Source organism: Aythya marila (genome assembly GCF_965140915.1).
Source record: "Aythya marila genome assembly, chromosome: 7".
NCBI lineage: Eukaryota > Metazoa > Chordata > Aves > Anseriformes > Anatidae > Aythya > Aythya marila.
In genome coordinates, this window is record NC_139048.1 from 22,454,085 (window position 1) to 22,475,034 (window position 20,950).

At 39.6% G+C, this 20,950-nt stretch overlaps 1 protein-coding gene and 1 long non-coding RNA gene across 2 annotated transcripts; both read left to right on the top strand.

The window, feature by feature from the left end:
• The first annotated feature begins 666 nt into the window (after positions 1–666).
• LOC309880025 lies at positions 667–5,670 on the top strand. The gene is made up of 3 exons (XR_014317882.1): positions 667–861; positions 1,131–1,193; positions 5,293–5,670. It is a non-coding gene; the product is annotated as an uncharacterized lncRNA (long non-coding RNA).
• Positions 5,671–6,115: 445 nt separating this feature from the next.
• Positions 6,116–20,732, top strand: SAMD8 (sterile alpha motif domain containing 8). Its single transcript, XM_082765068.1, has 6 exons — positions 6,116–6,267; positions 11,709–12,316; positions 14,318–14,413; positions 15,142–15,259; positions 16,088–16,238; positions 17,299–20,732. Exons 2-6 carry the CDS (start codon positions 11,739–11,741, stop codon positions 17,601–17,603), a joined length of 1,248 nt encoding a protein of 415 aa, XP_082621194.1. The 5' UTR covers positions 6,116–6,267; positions 11,709–11,738; the 3' UTR covers positions 17,604–20,732.
• Positions 20,733–20,950: the final 218 nt, after the last annotated feature.

A 20,950-nucleotide genomic window follows, 5' to 3' on the forward strand; every position in this document is an offset into this window, starting at 1 on the left:
TCCCTGCTGTTCATCCCCAGACCCAGTCCTTGAGTCCCCAGCCTGCAGGACACCCACCATCTACCCAGAGATAGCCTGGATGGCCCTCAGGGGTGTCCTCAGTGCTGCAGCAGCAGCCAGCAAGGCCTGACTGTTCATCACAAAGCCATAAAAGTCCTGATAAAGTTAAAATGCAAACCTGTCTGGGGCAAGATGCATGGCAGCTATCTCACAGTAACTCAGTGGCATTTAAAAGTGTAGCTGCTGAAGGGCTAGGAATGCATTGATGTGTTCTTTCAATGTGGTCACCAGGAAGCTAAACACCAGGTAGGTTATGACTTCTTGCCTATCACCAGTAATCTAGAGAAATGTTATTTCTTGAAGGTACTGTTTTTTCACTAAATGGAAGAATCCGAGACTGTTTGTTATGTTTAATCTTTTCTATTGCAGTTGCTGCTTTCATCAGTGCATTAATATAACAACCTGTCACACGTTGTACCATGCCTTCCTGTGCTGAAGACAGAGCCAAGAACGTGAGTGTAATGGTTGTCAGGTGAAACTTGTAAGCCTCTGCATTAGTTTATATAACAAGGTCTGGAATTCATAGCTTGGAGGTTTAGTGTGTTAAACTGTCATATTAGTGAATCCTTGTAGGGATGCTAGTGCTTGTGCTCCTGGCCTGCAGGCTGTGTGACTCCTGGCGGGGGTCTGCCTGTGGGCAAAACGCATGAAATGCTGATGTTCTTCCTTTGTAAGCCTGGCAGCTGATATGAAGCTCCTCCACCAAAGCAGTCCAGAAGACAAGGTGCTCCCAGAAGAGAAGCTTGGTGCTGCCTCCCTTCCCCATGTTGAAAAAGGATGGTGAAGAGCAGTGAAACCTTGGTAAGGGCTGACACACCCTTATTCCACATGCATTGCTTTACTGTGATGGAGAGAGGGATTATTTTATTTTATTGAAAGATGTATCATAGAGAGCAATTTGAAATTGAGTATCAATGTCTGGACTAATTAACTGTGCTTAAGAGCACTCTGGATGATAGCTGGCCTGATTTAGCGGAGGAGAGGACTGCAAAAGTGGTTAAAGTTATACTTAAGGCATGTGTTCTTTACATGTTATTTTGGTCTGATTTGCTCTTGTTTCTTTCTTTCAGCAAAACAGCTTTTTAAGCTGAATGATTTGTGTTCATCAAGCAAGGAATTAACTGACCCGGCAGGTAAAAATTGTTTAGTTCAGTCTTCTCAGGTTTCTGGGTGGAGGCTCAAGTTGGGGTTTCACGAGTAGTTTTGCTAATGCAAACCCAGCCCTTTTGTTGCCAATCAAGTTATGTCAGGAAGGTAACACCTGTGTTTTATTCTGGCCCTTTTCAGCATTAAAACTTTTATTGGCCTCTACCTCGAATGCACTGGCTAAGAGCTCAGTGGTACAAAAGTTGATGAGCAGAAAAATGTGACCTCCAGAAAAATGATCTCTAAACACTGTGTGCCTGCAACATTGATATGGCATAAGGCCAGCTGCTTCAAAACAGTGTGACTCTATCAAAACTCTGGCCTTCCACCCTTAGCACCCTCTAAACCTTTAATAGCTCTGTGAACATGACTTTGGTGCAGCTGTGTTACTGACTTTTTCTTGCCAAGAGCTGTCATTGAAAGACGCAGGAGACAGAGATCTGCTTTTTGGACAAGCTCCCTTACTAACACATAGGATGTAACCTCGCTGAAGGGGCAACCATTTCTTCCTGTTCCCTGTGCACTCTTGCCTGCTGTTCTGCCCTTGGCACTGGGCTTGGGTGGTCGTGGAATATTCTTCTGTTCCCATGTAGTCACACAGAATTTAGCCATCAGGTCTGTGGGCTGGCACAGGACTATCAAGCACTATTTTACTGGGATGTGTGTTGGCATGAAACACGCAAGAGGCTGAAGATCCTTCTCAGCAGAAGTACCAATACTCCTAAGAAAAACTAAAGGCTTCTGGTAAAGTTCTTGTGGTAGCATGCAGGAAAAGGCCACAATTCTCTTTGTGAAGAATTGTTGTAGTTTAGTTCATATAAAGGCAGCCTCAATGCAAATGATTACAAACAAACCAACAAAAACACTAAGGAAAACATTAACTTAATTTTGTCCTAAAATTTGGCAGCAGATTCCTTCCAGGTGTAATCTCTTGTCCAGGTGGGTTTCGCTCTCTGCAGCTTTGCCTCTTTCATGGCCCTTTTCAAGTGGCTCAGAACAGATGTGAAAAGCAACAAACTTGGATACTGAACAGAGAAGAAACTAGAAACTAGCTTTCTCTGCATTAGGGGCTTTCTGAGGTACCAAGGATTCCTACATTCTGCTGACTGTTGGGACAGGGAGCCAAACACCTGTGCAATTATGTGTGATCTTACAAATAGCTGCTGTTTCAGCTGGAATTAATGCATGGTTAGCTACACCTAACAGAAGGCATCCTTTTAATTGTTTGACTATGCCTTTGTGATTATTTTGTAGGTAGTACTCGGTGCAGTAATCCAAATCAAACATTCCCTGGCTAATAATGTAATAGGTGGCACCAGTGTAAACAGCCACGGAGTGCTTTACTAGTGTGCAGCATGGCACTACCAGGAAAATGTACACTGGTCAAAAATAGGGCATGCACACAGTCTCTCCTACTGAAAATGCTGCTATTAGTCCCATCTTATGCCACATCTGTGACACCTCTCTCTCTCCAGTGAAAACTGGGACCAATTCTTTCATGTATTCTGAAGGAAGAAAACTTTTGATAGTAGAAATGCTACAACACAGAAGTTCAGCTAGTGTAAACAAATATGACTATCTAGATACATTCATCTCCACCATCAAAAAGATTTACTCATTTCACACATCATCCTGTTTTCAGGATTTGGTTTTTGGGATGGTTAACTATTGAAGAAGAATGGAACTGATTGAATCCTGGTACATTTAGTTCAATGTTAAGTGAAACAGGATTTTCTGGTGTTCTACAACATGAATCTGCTTGTAACCTATGGAACAATTCCGTCTGCTTAGCACATGGCATTCAGTCTGTTGTTTTTTTTGCTGCAACAAGTTCATCTTCTGCCTTGAAAAACAATTATGCTTGATGAATTTGATTAGTTCTTAGCCATTCAGTCCAATTTTCTTCCTTTATGGGAGTAAGAAAGTTAAAGGTAAAAATAGATGCTTGAAAGTTCACACATGACTGATCTGAGTATGCTTCAACACAAGTACAGATGATAAGGCACAACCTGGTCTGTACAAAGAGATCACCAAAAAGAAAAAAACATGATGTAGATCAATTAGCACCTCTAGCTAAAGATCCCGCCCCCCCCTTGCCATGCTGCATTCTTTGTTTGAAGAGAATTTTTATAGGCAATTTGTTCTCTATTCCCCCAGGGCTTTTCTTTCCTTAATAGTCTTTAGATTTATTGGAGAGAGATTGATTATTTCAAATTATTGAATATGAACACCATTATTTAATGACAAAGACTGTTTCAAAAAAACCCAACACCCCATTACATTCACACATCTCATTTTCCTTTGCTATATGTAATATATTGTAATTGGACCTAGTTGGGAAACTTCAATAAAATTTTTCTTTCTTTTTGTTATTAAATGTCAGCCTGAACATTGAATCAATATAACTGTGTAAATTGAATAAATTGTTTTCAATCTAAAGATGCACACAGTATAATTACGTACTTTAAAGTTTTTTTTTTTTTTTTTTTTTTTTCTTGGCAATCTGGAGGGATTTTAAAAATATCAGTAGCGTATCATTTGTCATAAATTCTAAGACTGACATGTCAGCATTGGCTCTGCCTGTCAAACTTAGATCGATGCATTTGTGTCACATAGCATGAAGTGACATAACTCACAGTGATGGAATGAGGTTTATCAGAAACTTCTGTTATATAAAGCACAAATTATTTAGATAATTCACCCTTTTAAACGGCATCAGATGTTAGCAAGGAAAAGTAGTTTTCAGTTTTGAAGCACAGCGACTAAACAGCTATTAAATGTGCACTTCTATTTAAGAGTTACAAGTTTTAAATTGTGCTCTTTATTACTTTTCTGCATAAGCTAATTTGGTCGTTTTGAAAATATTTGTTATGTGATGAAACTAGATGCCAGAAAAATGCCATTAGCAGAGACAACTTCAGATGGAAACTATAAGCAGTGTAGGAGAATAGGATAAGAAGCCTTTGGCTTGTGCTTTTTTTTTTTTTCCTTTGTGCAATCCAATGAGCTTGTGAATTCTAGTGAATACTTAAATTTTTAAAAAGGAGGAATAAAAAAAGCCACAGTACTCTGAATAAAGCAGCACTTTCCTGGCACCTTCCATATTAAAAAAAAAAAAAAAAAAAAAAAAAAAAAGGATGACTGCTAGCAATTTTGAATACACTCTGAATGTGGACTTAGAGTAAGCAAAATTGCTTTGACTTTCAATGTGCTTTATTAGTGGCTTATCTTCAGGTCTCTTGGATTTTTTTTGTCTTTTTTTTTTTTTTTTTTTTTCAAATTCATGCTTATGTGATCTACAGTTCACTGGTGTATTTGGACTTGTCAGTTTTTCATCTAATTTGTGTGGAGGGAAAGAAAAGAAACATCGAGAGGACAGAAATGGCTTTTCCTTCCTACACAGATTGCAGAGACTACCAGATCTGGGCAAAGAAGGAGGAACTTTGCCTCAAACTTCAGCACTCATTTGGGAAGAAACACATTGTTTCATGTAAAAAATAAAAGCTAGGTGGCACGGACAGCTCAAAGAAGCATCTTTGAACCAATATCAGGGCAACATAATAATGAGCAGAAGTTCTTACAGCTGGTGTCTATTCTGCCTACCCAGTGCTTCATCTGTTTAAAATGGCTATGTTCCATTACAGCTGAGACTGTACAATCTTGGGTAGCTGTGTTAGACTGCTCAGTGGCGTGACAACTTGATGTAGCTGTGAAGCATTTTGAAATACAAAATTTCCTTTTGTTTCACTGTGATTGCACAGGCATAAGGATTGCAAAAGATCCCCTTTTTCCTCTCAAAAGGGTATGAGGCCAAATTCTCTGAAAAATCTAGGCTTATTTAACGTAATGAAGTTACTGGCACCTGAGCTTTTTTACTTCAAAGGAAGCAACAATTTGGGAGACTTGTATTGGACCTCATAGCCACTACATCATTGATACAGAAATTTCTGTATGTTCTTCAGGCTGCTGCGGCAAAGGGCTGACTGCTAAGGCAGCCAGCTGATAGACAAAATAAATTTATTTCTGGAATCACTTAGTTCTATCTTTTCCGTCCCCTTCTATCCCTTCCATTTGTATTATTTATAGGTTGTGGAGCACCTGCAGTTACAGTGCCTGGGTGAGGCTTTCATAAGTCACTTGTGCTGTTCACATCTGTGCTCTGGATCACCTTGGAGAAACGCCTGAGTGCTGTCAGCCAGCTGCTGGCTTTCAGATTTATTTCCTCTGCAGACATCAGAGAAGAGTAATTGTGCAGAAATGGTGCTTCTGAAGAGAGAAATGTTTTGGAAGAGTTTATTTATATGGAAATAGAGCTTTGTGTAAGGGTCCTGCAAGTCTTCTCAGGTGTTATTTTCCACGTGTATGCCTTCAAAGGAAGGGGGGGCGGTATGTTCATGGACTATTCAAGTGTGTTTTTTTCTTTGAATATTATAACTGTATGTTTATAAGCTTCATTAAAAAGTCAATGGCGATTCTGTTTCGCGTGGATTAAAGTCAGTGACAATTCTGGTTAGCGCGGTGAAAAGCTTTCATCTTTCTCACATCCAGTCCCTACTAAGGTACTTCCCTGTGATAGACTGTGCTGGGTAAAAATGTATACTAATGTGCATTCCTACAGCGCATTTTGCACCCTCTCGTGGATTTAGACATGCTCTGTTATCAGACAAGCTCCAAGCTGCCCTTCTCTTCGGCTCCGCTGTTGGGCCGGGGAAGGTCTGGCCCACCTGGCGAGGCGCTGCCCGCCTCCTCCACCCTCCCGCTCCCCAGGAGCCGAGGTCGCCCCTGGGTGCCTCGGGCACCTTCCCCCGGCCGTGTGCGGGCGCTGTGAGGGGGCTCCCCGGCAGCAGCGTGGCCAGGCCCTGGGCCCGGCCGCCCGGGGCCCCCCCGGATGCCGCCGCCGCCCCGCTCCGCCCTTTCCGCCTGCCGCGCCGCCGCCGCCGCCGCTTCCGTGCGGGTGATGGGGAGGCTGCGGGGGCCGCCGCCGCTGCAGGAGGCAGGGAGGGCGCCCGGGAGCCGCCGCCGTCCCGGGGCCGGGCGCTGCGGCACCGCCACTTAGCGCTGGTGGGTGAGCCGGGGCCGGGCGGGGAACGGGGGGCGTCCCTGCGCCGTGCCCCTGTCCCAGTCCCTGCCTTTCCCTTCCCCGCGGCGGCTGCTCGTGGGGTGCGGGCTCCTGGCGGTGGGGAGGAGGGTTCTGCCGTGCTTTGCGCCCTACGGGGGAAAAGGGGAAGGGTCCGGAGGGGTCGGGGCACGGCGAGGTGTGCAGGGCTGGCAGGAGGCTCCTGGCGAGGCGCGGAGGGGCTGCGATGCGGGAGCGCGGCTCGGGGAGGAGGCGTCCTGCGGGCTGGCAGCCAGCGCGAATTTAGCGGTGCCCTGCTCCGGGGGTCCTGCTGCTGCCGCTCTGCTTTGTTTTCCTCCCAGAAATACGCGGGTAAAGGCACAGCTCGGTCCTGGAGCTGCAGTCGTTCAGTTTTTGTAGTCGCTTCTCCGCATACAGAGCCTCAGCTTTGCTGCCCCCTCGGCTGGTTGGGATCCCTGAGCCATTGTAGATGTTTAATGATGATCACATAACTTGTAAAAGTTTCTCATTTCTTGTGTGTTTAGAAAGAAGAAGGCTTAGATGTTCTCAGGACTTAAAAAGATCAGTTTGTAAGTCATTGTCAGGAGTAAGAGCAAATGTGGTTTCGCTTCAGAGACTGTGCTGTTAGGTGGAAGGATTGGTCGTGTCATCCCCCCTTTTCATCAGAAAATGGGGGCGTGAGAAGAAAAGGAAGAGGTAAACGGGGAAAGCGGTACACCTGAGTTGTTTTTCTGGTAAGTTGTCCAAGGGTAAAGAGCAGCAAACGTTACCAGATGGGTACAAGATTTCTTGAAGTTGGAGGAAGAAATACTTGACATTTGACATTTAGTGTGTGAAATGTACAAGGTCTTGTACAAACATTAATGGATATACCGTGAATTACGTTCTGTGATAAGTGGGGGAGTACTTGATCAGTTGCTTAAAAATCACTTGTGTGTGCCTTGAATTATGGTGGTAGGATAAAAAATGTTTTGTTCACTGGTTTGTAGATCAGCAGTTGAGCTGCTTTCAGTGTTCATTTGAGTGTAGTACAACCCATTTGGTTTAATGAGGGGTAACAGTCAAGGAGCGGTGGATGTTCTGTTCAGCTTGCTGCAGTGTGTAATCACTCTTAGTGGTTCTTAAGACAAATATGTTTAGCTTTCAGGATTTTCTGTAATAGCTGCTGTCAGTTTTGCATGGAGACATTCTGTCAGAAGGGCTCTTCTAAGCATATGGAGCTAATCTTTGATTTCACAGTATCAATTCTTTATTTTCCACAATGCAGCAATTCACTGAGTAATTCTTGTAAAGCACATCTTCCTATATGATTTAAAACCTAAGTCTTAGAATAAGCCAAACAAGTTTTACTTCGAGTTTTCTTATCTTTCTTTCATAAATACCATTAAGACCTTTGAGTACAGTTACAATACTGCTGACAGTGTCACTTAATAGAAATGTTTATAAAGCAATTCTAACAGCAAAGTCACTAAGTAAAACTGAACGGAAGTTTTACAATAATATTGCTGCACTTGAAATTAATATAGGCTTGTAGGCTTGTTTCAGGGTAGTATCCAATTTTTCAGTCTTACAGTGGGCATTGTGCCATGCTTGGTCAGTTTTATAATTTATATATTTATGCGATATATGTATCACTGTCCTGTTTTTGCAAGTGTTTTTTTTCTCCCATTGTTTACAAGATAGACTGTATGTAGTGACATTTACAAGGTAAGGATCAAATCACTGCACTAGTGCACGCTATATGGCAATGAAACCTTTGGTGCTGTTTGCTCTAAATAAGCACTGGAGAATCTGGAGTTTTCAAGAAGAGCAGGTGACGAGCTGCTGATGCAAGCAGTGGGGTGCCCGAGACTTTTGGTGCATGACAAGGCAGTGCTGTTTCCAGCACGGCATTCAGTCAGTGTGCCAGACAGCAGCCTTCCTATTGCAGGCTGGCTCAGCGCGCACTTTTGTGCATGGTGTTTTTGTGCAGCAGCACAGCCAACGCCTCAAACCTGTGTCACGCCCGCATTGCAAGCTAGCAGACTTTGTACAGGAAAACTTTTCACCCAAGGTGTGAGGTGCTGTGCTCCTCGGCCAGCTGACCTGGTGAAGGAGGGACAGCTGGAGTCGCCTATATGCAAACTGCAGCCTGAAACCTCCTACAGAGAAATGTAGGTTACGTCGTGTGAGATCTGATAGCTCTTCAGCGTCCTTCCTAAAATTACTCTCAAGGATGGCAAGAACTGAACATAGCTGGGAAAATAAAATCCTGAAGCATGTCAGCAAGGAGAGCCACGGGCCGTGCCCCGTACATGTGGTCAGACTGTGGGGCTGCAAGGATGCTGGTAGCTTGGTGTGTGTGTCTGGGGCCAACTCGCTCGGTATCCCACTCACCCTGCTGCTGGCACAGCCAGAGGCTCGTCTAACCCCTCAGCTATGATTCTGGTGTAAGCGAGCTCTGTTTCTATGATGGGCCATTCCTGTAACAGGACTACTGCCCAGTGTTAGTGTAATGGCAGTGCTACTTTCCCTTCCCTATCGTAGGGGTAATATTTGACTTCCACGTTTGTAATTCAGGGTAATGACTTAGTGTCCATGTGCTGGAGAAGTTATGGGCGTAATGTTTGACTGACAGTGATTCAGTAGAGGAAAACATGATAGAACTGTGGGTATTAATTTTGGGAGAGATATATATTTAAATAAGGAAAATCCAGGGAAAATGTTAATAATATTGGAAAACATAGCTAGGGTATGCTTAGTCTTGCAGAGGCAACTTGTTTTTGAAAATGCCTTAACCAAACTGTAGAAATATTCGTGAGTTAGACGCACCATTTTTTGTAAAATAAAATAAAAAGACTCCTTACACCCATCAGCATTGCGCACATGCAGTAGTTCATATTTGGTTGTATCCATGCTGTTAATTGAAAGGCCAGAGAAAGAAAAGGGGAAATAGAACACATGATATGTACTGCTGATGGGCTGACTAAATACAAAATCACAGTAACAGGAAAGTAATCAACCAGCTAGCTGCAGACATTGCTGATGTCAGGAGAAAAGTATATTTTGCCCTCTGACACTTCAGTCTGTACTTGGTCCATGTTATTCACGCGTTCCATTATTTGGTTTCGCAGATAAAACCAGTAACGTAGAAGGCAAAGTAGCTGTTGGTGCTGTTTTCTTCCAAAAGGCAAGTACAGTCATCTAGGTGTCTTGCTCTCTTCGGTCAGGTCGATCAGTCTTGCATCGCAGACAGGTAGTGTTGGAAATGTTACGAAGCGTAAGTGGAATCTGTATTGGAGTCCAAGTTAACATATTGGGATAAAGAAATTGCATAAAAGGCATAGGAAAAAATTAAGGATTATCGTAAGTATAGAATATTTCTGCTTCTGTCCTGTAAATTCACACTTTTAGTAAGCTTCAAAACTGAATAGTAGCAATTGGGCATAGAGATCAGTATTGTATTCCAGGTGCTTAGATTAAGTGCTAAGAAAAAATGCTTTTTACTGTGTAAGCTACAGAAGTGGCACTGAATGCGCAGTCTGAAGGAGAGCGTTGCTTCTGGGTTTAAAGAAAAACCCTCGCATCAAAACTGAACGTAACCTGTAGCTCTGAAGATGAAGTTAGCTGTGAGCTGTGTGGAATGGTGAAGTTTGTGCTTTAAGTGCTTGTTTCTTTTGCAGTTGGCTAAATGCCTTTTCTTTGGCAGCATCTAAAAGCAGGAGTGGGTCCTATCAGGTGCATCTTAAGCTGATGCAGACTTTCTCCCAGGTCCACTCTGTTCAGTAATGACCTTTGATGTTTTGGGGTATGCTTACTCAGTGTTGCAAGGTCACTTTTACTGCATGTTACACAAGGGCAGGTGTATTCATTTATTTATAAGTTCTGGAATGCCATACGAAGAAACACTGGGTTGGTGTTAGGATTCTTGACTCATACCGGTTCGTTCAAATGAAAGGAGTTCTGATAGGGTAAAGAAAGTTTCTTGCCTTTGCTCTCAGAAGTTGCTTTGGTTAGAAGACAGACCAGTGAGTTGAGTACATTTTGGTAAGTCTAAATTCACTGCTTTTAGAAAACTGGTGATGACTACAGTGTTACAAAAACACCGTGATAGCAAACATTTGCAGTTCATCTGCAGTTCTAGGTGACGCTGGAAATCCAGATGAGCAACTTAAGTGTTACGTTGTTTTTGTTTTTACCTGACTAAGATTTTAAAAAAATACAAAGGTGAATAAACTGATTGTTAATTTGCAAACTAATTGTCATAATTTCTTTTGTAATAGCTGTGTTATAATTGTTTTGAGCAGTATTTTCAAAAGTAGTAAGATAAGAGAAATGAACAAATATGCTCTTACATGGAGAAGGAAGAATATAGTAGATGTGGAGAAGACTAGTAATTGTTTGTGGATGTTTCAGCAACTGTTTAAATAAAGGTGTTAAAGCTCATGTACATATTGACTGTATGTGGAGTTTTGAGGAATCAAATCTGCATTGTGTACGTGCTGTTTACATATAAACAGCTGCAGAGGGAATATTGTACCACTCCCTCAGTGCTTTTAGTAGGGCAGCTTTGAGTTGTGCTTCCATTTTTCTTCTAACCTGTATCTTTTGTACTGATGGGAAATCTTGATTGACAAGTCAAATGTTCTCTGATATAGAAGAAAGTAGGGCAGTCCTATTAGATGTATAGTGGAAGAAAAAGTTGCACCCAGTAATTATAAGTGCTACTTCTAACAATAGGTACAGCGCCTTTTTAAAACAAGCAGCGAGATGTAAAGATGATACTGCAAATGATTTATCTTAAGTACGCATTTCAAACAGATGTATATAAAGCTGATGACTGCACCGTTAACATACAACAAAGTTATCCCAAGTCTGTATGACTGTAGATACCTTGTCTTAGATTTACTTGGCGGGGGGGTGTCACACTGCCAAAGCTTCTGGACGAATTTTAAATCAGTGGAATATGTTGGACCTGTAATGTACTATTTTTTTTTTTATCTCTTAATTCAGTTTTGCATAGTTGCTGGCTATACTTTCTTGCTTAGTTCTGAACTGCAAACAGCAGAAAAGACTAATGATTAAGCTGATATTTAAACAGGGTAATCTTTGTTCTTCATTGCCTAGCATAATTCACAAATTCAGGTTTTCTTTTTTAACAAAAGAATAAAAGACTGGGTATATCTAGGAAATATTCTGCTTCTAGGTGGCTTTAAATTTCTATTGAGGCTCAAATTAGATAAACTTTCCTCGGTTTTGCTGGACTCCAAGTGTTAAAAAATATTTTTGTATTACTTGCCTAATGAATCATATGTCTGTTTTTTGCCAGGTTCATACATAAAACATCTTTGCCTAAGTAAGCTTCTAAAAACACACAGAAGACACCAATGTTTCAGTAATCTTCATTAGACATTGAGGTCTTCTCTCTTTCTCCAATATCTAACAGGTCAATTTTATTGGCGCATAGAGAAGGACGATGGCAGGCAATAACCAGCTTTGCATTCGACGTTGGACAACCAAGAACGTGGCCAAGTGGCTGAAGGAAGAAGGCTTCTGTGAATATGTGGATATTTTGTGCAATAGACACAGGCTAGATGGAATTACATTGCTGACACTTACAGAATACGATTTACGATCCCCTCCACTGGAAATCAAAGTCCTGGGGGATATCAAAAGGCTAATGTTGTCCATTCGCAAGCTACAGAAGCAACATATCGATGTCCTAGAAGAGCTGGGTTACAGCAGCGATAGTCACATTGGCACAGTGTGCGCTACTGTTGGTTCGCTGCAGGGTACAGATTGGTTTTGTAATGGTGAAGTACCTCGGGACTATGATGGACCAATTACTGACTTGAATGGTGATCAATATCAGTATGCAAATGGCAAAAACAAACACTCCACGAGGAGACTGGACCCAGAGTACTGGAAAACAATTTTGAGTTGTGTGTATGTCTTCATAGTGTTCGGCTTTACATCGTTTGTTATGGTTATAGTACATGAACGAGTACCTGACATGCAAACGTATCCACCTCTACCAGACATATTTCTAGATAGGTAAGATTTTTTTTTAAAAAACAATACAATAAAACCATGTTTAAAGTATAGGCTGCTTTTTCTTCATTCTCAACATTTCTAATGCTCTTGAAAATGCTCTACAAAATTGTCATGAGTATAGTAAACTCTCTGCTAAGACTGAAATGTGCTTCTGTTAGATGTAGGGATTTGGTCTTCTCAGGGTAAAGTAATCTGTTATTTTACCCCATTTATATTTAATTCTGCATCTTTAGTGAATCACAACACAGGAATTAATTCTTCCATCTTCTCATTCTAGTAAAAAGGATGATGGTCAACTCTCATAGGTAAGCAGACACATACATTTTCTGAAATCCAGATGCTGCTGTGAAGCATAACGTGTCTTGGTGTAGGAAGACTTACGATGAAGAAATGTTTTGGTCTTAAAATTTAAGTTCTTTCACAGTCCTGGCAGCCCACAGATGGCTGACAATCTGGAGAAGAGATGTACTTTGCTTTGGGAAAGTTGGTCAACGAAGTGCCAATGAGTAAGGAAATGAAAAGGGATAGTATTGATACTGTATTTATACTGTCTTCTTGATGTTAACTTGTTTAAAATGCTTTAGGGGAACTGAAGCAGACCAAATATGTCAGCTTCCTTACAAACCATAGAGTATCTGTGTATGAAAACACTTTAATGACTTAAACAGTGCCTGTGGCTTTTCTAGTGTTAAAGAATATATTCCATTTCAGTCAGAAAAGATACACAACACCAGAGGTGAAATTCTAGTCAATGACAAGAAATTTAGTAGGAGATAAATGCTCCATTTATCATTTCGTTTAGATCCCTGGAAGTCTTCAAAAGATGTTTAGATGTAGAGCTTAGGGAAATGGTTTAGTGGGGACTGTTAGCGTTAGGTCAGAGGTTGGACTCGATGACCTTGAGGTCTCTTCCAACCTAGAAAATTCTGTGATTCTGTGATTTGAGGAAGTTCACTTGCACCACGGAGAATTTATGGCCTGGAGAGTTCCAAAAGACAAGATAAACTGTCTAAAAGCCACAGTCTTTTTATTCTTGCCAGTAATTTTCATTAATGGTTTTAGTGAAGTCAGTAGGGGCCTAATCTTCTGACGTAGAGTGCAGAATCCCCAATAAAAGTAGATACAGCTCAGCAAGGATGGACCTTATCAAACAAAGTGACGGAGGGGAGAGAGAATGAGAACTATGTCATTGCTGGATTTTGTTCCCAGGACAAATTCCACAGTACACATTGAGTGGAAGGATATGGAGGAGCTCAGACAGCAGCAACCCACCAAACAATGCAAGAGGATTACTACAAATCTAGCATTTGAGCAACACTTTGCTAGCCCTTTGTATCAAAGAGAACACAACTATTAGGAACAGCCTCTCCTGAAAGCTGTCAGTCTGTATTTTGGTGAAGTTGCAGGGAGAAAATTGTAGCTACTGCCCACAAGGAAGTATTAAATCTTGACAAGCAAGGCTAAGCTGTTTGCATACAGTGATTATCACTGAAATCTAACTTCAAAAGTCATTTATACTTTTCCTAATACTTTCCTGTGTAGTTCTGCTTCCTTAAAGTTGTGCAGCATTTCATTGTGTTGACATGGTATTCTTATAAGCATAAGCAGCATACTTGACATGCAAGTTTGTGTCAGATTACCATTGTTTCCCAACAGTCTTCAAAGGAACATCGTCTTAGTAAATCACATGTAAATTAAAAGAGCAAACTAGAGATTTTCTTTCATTTACTGAATTCTGTGTAAACGTTTGCTGAAAGTACATTACTAGGAGATAATATTAATAAAAATAATTTATTTAATTCAGTCTATTGATAATTTTGATTGTAGTATAAACTATTGTGAGATTAACTCAAGTTCATTTTGTAGTTAAAAAGAACCTTATATGCTTTTTTTTGTAATTACTGAGACTAGAAAGAAAAAGTCAAGCCTTTGTGTTTGTATTTTAGGTTAACATCCTTGCTTCATCTTCTTTTTTTTTTTTTTTTTTTTTTTTTCTTTTAGTGTCCCAAGGATACCATGGGCTTTTGCTATGACTGAAGTATGTGGTGTAATTCTTTGCTACATTTGGCTATTGGTTCTTCTGCTTCACAAACACAGGTACAGTGTATATATACATTCAAATTAAATGGTGCCTTGATCTAGAGGAAGGACTTAAAAAGAATTTATCAGGACCAATTAAGACTCTACAGTTAATATAAGTTTATGAATTTCTTAATATTGTTGAAATGGAGTATGAGGACAATTTAATCAAGGATGTTGAGTTATAAACATTACGGAGTAATATGGGTGTATTTTTCTACCAGACTTGCTGGTTATTTTCTTTTGTACATATATGTTTCAGAGAGCCACCAGTATGTATTCTCATGTTGTAAAAATTCTGTTTATAAGAAAATTCTATGAGAATGAAACTTCACAGGATGACTGAGCCAGCCTAGCAGCTTGCTGTTACTGAAGGAGGGGAGAAAACCTTTTTGTGTGTGTGTGTGTGTGCATATTTTAAGTTAAATTTTTACCAGTTTGTTGATCTTTATAGGTTCACCAACAGAAGGCATGAGTGCCAAAGCTAGTACAAGTACAGCTAGTATAGCTGCAGAGAAGTGGGATGGTGGGGCTTTTGGTGGCAGTAAGCCTGCTCCTTTGTTTCACCCTGTCATGTGGAATAATGCCTTTATAGTACTACTGAAAATAAATAAACAATACAATGACATTTGGAACAATGGTGAAAGGACCTAATGGAACTAAACTGTGGTGGGAGGAAATGTTTTCTTCATGAAAATACAATATATTAGTATTCTTACTGTCAGTTCCTATGTATTTTTTCCCAGGTCTATACTTCTGCGAAGGCTGTGCAGCCTCATGGGGACGGTATTCTTACTACGTTGCGTTACAATGTTTGTTACCTCGCTCTCCGTGCCAGGCCAGCACTTACAGTGTACTGGAAAGGTAAAAACTTTAAATGCTTTAAATTCTTTCTCAGGATTTTTTTTTTAAATGCATATTTTTAAATTTTATTTAGGTTATGGTTACGATTACTGTAACCATCATGCTAGGTGTGTATTTGTTAGAATAGCACATGGCTCTTATCTTCCCCTCCATCCCTAACTTTATTAGTTGCTATTGTGCATGTATGCATCCTTAGGGGTCTTAGAAACACCTGCTGCATTGGGGAGGAGATGGTGACTTGGTGAAGGGAAGCAGGGGGACATTCGGACTATTTCACAACAAAAATTGAAGAGAATACATCAGAGAAATAAGCACTTCAGACACTGACTTAACAAAGACAAGATGAAAGTGGAATAGTCACTTTGTCTTGTTGGATGCTTTGTTTTGAAGAAAGTATTTCACCATATCTAAAGAAATATTCCATAGAACATGGGATCTAGTATTTTTATCTTAGCTTTTAGTTGGAAGAAGTTTGAGCTGAATACTGGAAGACTGACAAAGACACGTTGGGAGGTAGAATGCATGTGGGGGAAGGAAAAAAAAAAAAAAGGTGGCAGACTTGGTATGTAAATTACTTGCAACAAAACACTTACCCTAAATGCCAGGATTAATCAGAGGTACTAATTGTAGTTACTAATGGGACTGACTGCCACAATAAAATCTAAAGGTGTGCAAATGTGTATTTTAATAAAAGGCACAAAATGATCAATGCTACTAAACATACATAGTGCTAGACAGCTAATTTCTAGTTGTCTGTGGTATAACTTTAAGGGTATATTGTTTGGGCTGGGGAGGAACTTACTAAAGGTTAATGTTACTGTCTTTTAGTTGTACGGCAATGTTTGGGCAAAACTCCAGCGGGCATTTGCAATATGGAGTGGCTTTGGAATGACTCTGACTGGAGTACATACGTGTGGCGATTACATGTTCAGTGGCCACACTGTTGTCCTGACCATGCTTAACTTCTTTGTCACAGAATGTAAGTACACAGTGTCAATACTTGAATGTCCTTAAGTGTTAAGAATTTGTACTGTTTGCTGTCAACCACAGGTGCAAGAGTGTAAATACTTTAATGTCCTTAAGTATTCTCTGCTGCTTGCCCTCAGCCAAAGGCACGCTGAGTGATATTAAAGCTAACAAATTTAAATCATGGGCTTTTTCTCAGGTTTGTAACAGTTAACTTGCAGACAGTAAAGGAACAGAACCTTGTAAATTAATGGAAGGATAAATAGGGCACATGGGAAAAAACAAGTGAAATGAGCCAGGAAATCAGAAAGGCTTTGTAACTAGAATACTAGGGAAGGTATTAATGATTTTCTGTTACCTTTGTATCTGACAGTGACACATCAGACAAAATCCCAGTCTACGTTTATTTACCTTTAGTATAATCTGCAGATAAATAGGAAACCTCATGAGTGAGACTATATGAAACAGAGTTCTTCTGTAAATATGAGGTGTTATTAGATACATCATTATAGCAAGCTAAAATAATTAGCCTGAGTTCACATTTGATCGAATGACTGGAATAACAGAGTTATGTATACTTTGTTATATTTCCCCTTACACATGTAAAAGGCATGATTTTCATTAACAATAGTCAATGGGACGAAATTCTGATTTTCATGGTCCTGAAGAACTTCAGTATGCTGTGTTAATCCAGAAAAAGAATAGTAGCAGCTGTATCTGTAAAGCAGTAATGAAGTAGTTGACATTTATAACTTGTTATTATTGAATTTATTGGATGTGTGAATGTAAACAAAGCTTCCAGACAAAGACAAAAATTTCATCACGTTTTGGATGGAAAAATCTGCACGTGAACTTGCTGGGTTTAGTCCTGGATTGAATTGCATGTTCTGTATCTCGTTCATGAAATGCTTCCTGCTATAGAAATAGTTCAAAGAACTTCATATATTCACAAGAAACTTTATATATGTAACAAAAGGGAATTGAACTGATTTCTACTTCTTGTTGTCAACTGTGCACTTTACAGCCCAGCGGTATGAGACACTCCAGGTCAGTTCCTTTCTGTTTTCTCCTAGATACGCCGAGGAGCTGGAACTTCTTGCACACCTTATCCTGGGTCCTGAACCTCTTTGGAATCTTCTTCATTTTGGCTGCACATGAACATTACTCTATTGATGTCTTCATTGCCTTTTACATCACTACAAGACTCTTTTTATATTACCACACGTTGGCTAATACTAGAGCATATCAGCAGAGTAGAAGAGCAAGGATCTGGTTTCCAATGTTTTCTTTCTTTGAATGCAATGTTAATGGTACTGTTCCCAATGAGTATTGCTGGCCATTTTCAAAACCTACGATAATGAAAAGACTGATTGGCTGAAGAGTGTGTGTGTCAGTTGAGATTTTTATGAACTGTTATGACTAAGACCCTACAAGGCTAGCTGGAGGGGACATGAAGTAACAGTTTTCACTCCGTGGCCACTGCCTCCTTGTCGTGCTTCTTAGATTCTTAGCCATAGAACGGGGTTGCCACACTCTGCAGGGATGAGTTTTGTTCCTGTTTTAATGGAAGACAACACGGGGACTGGTAGAGGCAATCAGTGAATCATAACTATAAACCAGAGTAGTAAGGTTCTGTGTGAATGTTTAAGTAATTTCAAGTCACTTCAAATGTGTGCTTGTACTGAATATAATATACCATTTACAGGTCCAGTTAATCACCTTTACCTGACATGCCAGCCTTTATGTACACTGACTAAAAAATTAGAACCTTACAATGACTTTCTTTTAAAACAGTCAAAAATTTAATTATTGAAACAAACTCTGTGTACACTTAAAGATTGAGGAGTACTGTGTCATAATGAGGAAAACAATATAGTTCCTTGCTAAAAGAGTCTCTTAACTGTTAATAGTAAGTCTTAAAGTATAATTGACAATATAAATGGTCTGTGTATGGATTGCCAAAAATGAAAGTCTGCCTTGTGGCTATGGAATGATGTTTTGTGTTTTTTTTCGATGAGAGGTTATTTAGTCTAGTCTGTCAACTGTCTATATGGTTGTTCTGGCACCTGGAAGTTTTCCCTTTTGTTTTAAATAAATGAGTTAAAGTAAATGCTGCATCCACTGAACGTAATATTAATTTAGCTTTAGTGCATTTAAAGCCACAACATAATTTTTCTGTGTGGTTTTAATTGCTTTGTACCCAGCCCTATGCATGCTTTTTAGGAGCAGCTCTTTAACACTGGAGGAACAGAACAGTTATCTTCACATATCTTACTGTCCCATAAATGGACGGGGAAATGCATGTAGTAATCCTTTCAGGAAAAGTAATAATAGTGAGTTTTGGAAATAGTGCTCATATTGATGTATGTTTTAGCACTCTGGTGTCAACAATATGGTGAATATCTCTGGATATATATACACAGTATATTTGTATATATATATGCACACCGTATATGTTCTTCTAACAAAATGAAAAAGACTAGTTCTTAATTTAAGTTCTTCATTTATTATGCTGAAAGAAAGTACCATAAACAATTGACTTTTGGTTGTTTAAAAAAAACAAAACAACAACACACTGCCTAATGCATAAGCAAGGATCACAGATGGTGACATCTTATGCAGTGGTTTGTAAGGGGACAATACTAATGTTGGCTGCAGAGGCCTGAAATGAGATTTATGCTTAATGGAAATGGATAAGTAAAAGGTGCAAATCTTAAAATGTTGTAGCCTTTTTAATTTGTTGTTAGAATTTCAGAATAGGTAGTATGCACAAAAGTCATAGCCTAAGTCAGCCTTGGAAAGTTGCATGAAGCATTTTCTGGCTTGGTACAGGCTGCCTTGATGACTGTAGTGTACTTAAGCTTGCATAGAGAAGGATCCCTTTGGTAGAATTTTGCAGTTGTCTGTGTTGTGTTCCTTTTATAAACCTGGATTGTACTAACTTGACTGTCATGCACTTTTCATGATATATTATTTTTGTTACTTCATTTAGCTCCTATACCACAGAGGAATTGTGCATCTTAAAGAGTATGCAAACTATATTGAGCACACACACATTGTACTATTGCGCATACTTCATATTTGTAACATTCCAGTTTTCAGCAAAATTCCAAGTATATTACTATATTGTGTAATCTGCTATAGCGTAGTGGCTCTTGCCATCCAAACTGGGGGAGTGTGCTGGCACTTAAGGGGAAAAAAAAAAAAGGAAAAAATAATCTTAAAGACACAAAGACTATTCACTCGCTGTCCTTACCTTTCTGATTTCAGAAAGGCAATTTAAACATTCCTCTTGAGACTTTATAATCAAAGAGCTCTATTTGTTAATTTATATTTGCCTTTGCAATGCACACAGAGTTACAAATACTGTTTTTTAAACTCTAGGAAAACTTCTGTTGTCAGGATATGCAGGGGGTTGTATTCCGAGTTCTGACATGTGGAGGGACCATGCAATTAAACTTGTAAAGCTCTTCATTCTAAAAAGAAATGTCAGTACTGACCAGCATAGCTGTGTCTAAACTGAAAAAAAAAAATTTTGCAATTTAGGCATACAGGAGAATTTCCAAGTACAGCCCAGTGTAACAATGTTTACGTAAAGCAAAGCTACTATTTCAATATTTTTAAGTGAAGTTCACATACTTTGAAACATAAGGGTTCTTTTTTTTTTTTTTACTTTTTTTTTCAAATTCTCTTAAGTAAATCCATATTTTAAGTCAGCGTTGCCTGTCAGTGTTTTTTAATGAAAGCTTGTTTTTCTGTGTTATCTATATGTTTTCTTGCCGCTAGATATTTGCGTATGAGAGTAATATAAAGAGGTAGCTCTTGTGAGAACTGAAGTGGGTTCAAACATTGTCAGGATAATTGTGCTTTTCTGTTTTGGAAATTAGTGTTGTCTGTCTGTAAACACCCAAGAGGAAAAAGAAAAAAGAATAATAAATAATGATAAAAGAAAATCTGATTTCAAATGCTAAAAGATCACAGTTGATCTGAAAATCTGATAATGTAAGGTTTCTTATTAATGAGATGAAAACAAATTGCAAACGACTGACAGGCTTAAAATTCTGTACCTTCTTTTAGAAGAGTCAGTGGTCTAAAAGCATTTTGCTGCTTCGCTGCTGCTGACAAGCCTTTTTAAGTAAAGGCAGCAGAGCATTGTTGGGCCTTGCATTTAATGCTAAGTATCTTCAGCATTGTCCTTCTCCCTTATGTTGGCGCACCAGTCTCTTTGCTCTCCTTCAACTTGCTGCATCTGTTGTGTGCAAAGTTATCTTCTGTGGTCTGTGGGAGTGCACACATCTGAATTCAGAGAAAGGAGAGAGTTGCTGCTTTGTGTCAGTAGGTGCAAGTGTCTTAACAGTGTGACTCAGGACTATGAAGTGCATAAACTAATCAAGTAGAAAAGTCTGTCTAACTTTTTCATAATGGATATACTAGAGAAGGGGAGAGTCCCATTCCTTCCTCGCCCTCCTTTTTTTTTTTTTTTTTTTTTTCCCTGTAACTTAGATAATCCAGTAATATTTAATATTTGGGACTTGACAATAGTCTTGAGCTCCTCCTTGTTATCAGTTTGGGCTTATGCTTGGAGGTTGTGTGTAAATATGTATGTATGCACCAACCTGATGGTGATAGGTACAGCCACTTCTCCATCTTTTTTTTTCTTATACCTTTTACATACCTTTTTAGAATAATTTTCCTAAACATTTTACTTCTATTTTTTTCTCTCTT